Consider the following 3,986-nt stretch of genomic DNA (forward strand, 5'->3'; position numbering starts at 1 on the left):
AATGACTCTTATATTCACTACCAAATAACTCACCCCATCATTTTTATCAAATATTACTTGATTGTTTTTCCTAAAATATAAAACGTGTTGAGTATGTGTTTAGTTTTGGTTTTATGAAAATGATAAAATGGTTGTGCCATATCAGTTTCCAGAGTATTTTTAAAGCCAGATAGAATTAAAACAAGACGTGATATAACATTAGCTAAGTGCTCGACCGTATATGTTCTTATAACTAAAGACTAATACAATATATGCTAATGAAGATGTTGTGATTTAATCTTGGATAGTTAAAAGTTAAAAGCATCCATTAGTATACACTTAACTTGGTGAAACTTGAAGATAAAGCATAAAATCATCATCACATTAAAATTTATAAATTTATGTAGTGACAATGGCCCATCAAACATCACCAATTGCTAATGGTGTGTTTCAAAGCCACAATCATATATTTAATCACTTGAACCAATGCATATAGATTTACATGAATTACGACAATCAAAAATGAATTTTGAAGAACCAATCATTTATCTTATTTTTGCTTTTCCTAAAAGTACCCCCCTCACTCATCACTATGTGCATGCTTGGTTGGTTTTAATTACAACACTTGTTCACTTTACTTCTGCCCAAAAAAGCCATAAAAAATAATAATAATATTCTAACCCCTAAGTGTGTGTATATATTAATATAACAACTTCTCTAGCTAACATCTATACATTATTATTACATCACCCTTAAACATGAGGACAATGATAGATTTGGGTAAGGAAAGAGGACCTATGGGAATGCATATGATCACCACAGCAACCACCGTTGACTGCGGCAGCCGAGAGGTTGGACTGCGGCGCTCTCTGCGGTTCATGCTTGACTGCCTTGTCCCGGCTTGTTGTGCAGCCGGTTTTGAACCTCCGGCTGCAAAAGTTTCTCCAGATTCTTCCTCTTCTTCCTCCTCCTCGGCTTTCTCAAGTGATACGGAATCACCATCGTCGTCACCGTCCACCGTAAGCATATTATTGTCCACAATTCCAAAATCTTTTGTTAAATAAATTATTAAAATTGACTAATGTTTTTTTACCATTTAATACAAATGAGGCCTCGCTGTAAGCTGTCTCTCTATATAAGTTACGGATTTTAATAATATCATTTCCATAATAATGTTACAAAGGACATCTAATCAAATCAAATAAGATCACATTGCCTATTATGGTAACGATATTACAATCAACCCTATAATTTATATATTCTAACTGTGCCACTAGACCTGACCAGTAGCTTAACTAATATAAATGGAATTTTACTGTGTACATTTATTTGTTTTTATTTATTTATTTATGAATATTTATTTTTGTAGAATCGTTTGTTGCCGTCATCCGCCACCACCATAAAAGGTACATTCTTCGGGCAAAGGAACGGTCGAGTTAGTTTATGTCTCCAAGACGACAACCACCACCGCCGTACACCATCAAGGCGCACGCCACCCACAACCGCCACCTCATCACCAACATTCTCACACCCACTTCTACTTTTGGAACTTGCTGTCCCCACATCTTCTTTAGCAAAAGAAATGCAGCACGGTCTCCTACGCATCGCTCTAGTGGAGGAAGACCGTGCTGACCGCCACCAGATAACCAGTGGCGGTGGGATATTTGAAGTACCTATATGGTCTATGTACTGTAACGGTCGAAAAGTTGGTTATGCCACTAGACGGAAGATGACAGCCGCTGACTCGGCAGCACTTACACGTATGCAATCTGTCTCGGCTGGAGCCGGGGTTTTGCCGCCAGAAAATAATAATAATAGCACTGATGGAATCATGTACCTTCGAGCTAGTTTTCGGCGAATCACTGGTTCGCGGAACTCAGAGTCGTTTCATATGATAAACCCTGGTAATGATGGAAGACCATCTTATAATAATAATAATAATGGTTCTGGGCAAGAGCTTAGTATATTTCTTCTTAGATCATCTTCTTAATCAAAATACATTTATTAGGTAACATGTGTATATATGTTATAAAGTTTTTTTCTCTCTTGATAATTAACTAAGATAAGTTTTCATAAGATATGACACGTTTAAAGTGTGTAACACCAACATGACGCATTTAACCAGTCTTTCTACGTGAGCCGAACGGGTTGTAATCAAGTTGTAATTGGGGTAAATGAGTTGGTGGGTTGTAATAAATGGGGTAGATATAACAAAACAAAATGTGATTATAATCGTGCTTTGTTAGAAATTGCCACCTCCGGAACAAATGTCATATGAGACAATAAAAAAAAAAGTCGACATTGTCAAAAGTTACTAGCATGTCAACTACCAGGGAATGCGGGCCAGATTACCTTGAATCAAATCTTTTAGAAGTTTATTACCTTATTGTTTGTATCAAAGACATCAACCATAACCTGAACATCACACACATATAATTATTTGTATAAAAGATATCAACCCTAACGTGACACCTTTAAATTTATGAAACCCCACAATGACTTGTTTAACCCGTTAATCTAAAGTAGTCAAATGGGTTGGGAGGTTGTAACCTAGTTGTAAAAAGGTTAAATGAGTTGGTGAGTTGTAATAAATGGGTTAGATGGGTGTTTAATTTATGGTTGATTGATCTATCTAATTAAACGGGCTAGTGAGTTGAAATGGGTTAACATGTCAACCCGAACACAATCTGTTTATCTAGCATATTAGATATGGCAATTCAAGTAGTAATTTTTTTCTGTGTCGTGTTAAAAATTAACACCCTAACGTTAGTTATTTTCTAAGATTTTTGTTGTTTCATGATTGGATGGATTTTGAAGATTTATGAAGTAGACACACTAGACATGCTCACAAGTAGAGGTGTAAAAACACCCGGTTTGAGACCGGTTCATGAACTGACCCAAACCGCCAGTTTTAATACCGATTCCTTTTTTGAACAACCAAACCGGTTTTAAAACCGAACCATTTTTTCATACCGGTTCTAAATCGAACGAACCAACCTCTCTTGCGTCTAAACCGGTTTATAACCCAAACCGGTTTTGACCAAACTTTGACCGAACCAATTCGGTTAATAAACCGGTTTGGTTTAAAAAAACGGGTTTTGTACACCTCTACTCACAAGTCACAAGCCACATACATACTATTGGTCATTTTTTGGTTATTCATGGTTCATGTAATGATGCAAGCAACTAGAGCCCATAAAAAACAGCCCAAAGGCCTAAACATAAATTCTTTCAACGACTTTTAAGGGCCCGCAAAAACATTAAAAGGCCTAAACATGAAATCCTTCTTTTAGAAATCTTCTAATTTCTCAGGTTCAAAAGGTGTGTAAGCTAAGCCTTGTAGAACGGGCGGGCTGGGTCGGTGCCGAGTCAAACAAGGTTTGGTCCAAAGTTCTTTAAAAAAAATCAGGTCTTTTAAACAAGTATCACATTCGTTTAGGTCAGTACGGGTGGTTTGGACTAAAATTGGCTTCAATTGAAAAGAGTTGTTTCGAAAGGAAAAAAACATATAGAATATTAGAATTAGATTCTCCCACTCATTTAATTTATTATGAAATAATCAAAAACTAAGATGACAATTAAAGGAATCGTAACCGAAGAAACTGAAATTGTCAAACCAATTAAATGACTTGTGGTTAGGTCATATATTTTCAAAATAACCGATTTTTGTGTTCCGGTTATGGTCTTTTGGATAACTGAAATGACCGAATCGGACATTAATCAAAGCTATATCGTGTGACCAGAGCAAACCCGTTTAATTGACTCGACTCGTACCCCACCGAACCATCGACACATATTTTCTTTATTTTTTTTATAATTATAGTGTGATATGAGTTTCCAATCTGAATATGTCTTTGGGTTGAAAAAAAACACATTATTTGTAAGTTGGACAATGGCTTTTAGTTCATGTTTGATTTTTATTAATTTCAGGCCGATTGGGCCAAAGCCTATAACTATAGACCCAGTTGTAGGTTAATCAAACCATAACCAAATCCATTATGTAATTA

At 35.9% G+C, this 3,986-nt stretch overlaps 1 protein-coding gene across 1 annotated transcript; it reads left to right on the forward strand.

The window, feature by feature from the left end:
* Positions 1 to 366: 366 nt before the first annotated feature.
* LOC143566290 (protein MIZU-KUSSEI 1-like) lies at positions 367 to 1,969 on the forward strand. Its single transcript, XM_077053032.1, has 2 exons — positions 367 to 998; positions 1,349 to 1,969. The coding sequence occupies exons 1-2, from the start codon at positions 738 to 740 to the stop codon at positions 1,967 to 1,969; spliced, it is 882 nt and encodes a 293-aa protein (XP_076909147.1). The 5' UTR covers positions 367 to 737.
* The last annotated feature ends 2,017 nt before the right edge of the window (positions 1,970 to 3,986 follow it).

This window comes from Bidens hawaiensis, unplaced genomic scaffold (genome assembly GCF_021521415.1).
Source record: "Bidens hawaiensis isolate Kalapana, Puna unplaced genomic scaffold, B.hawaiensis_p1.1 tig00022871_1, whole genome shotgun sequence".
NCBI lineage: Eukaryota > Viridiplantae > Streptophyta > Magnoliopsida > Asterales > Asteraceae > Bidens > Bidens hawaiensis.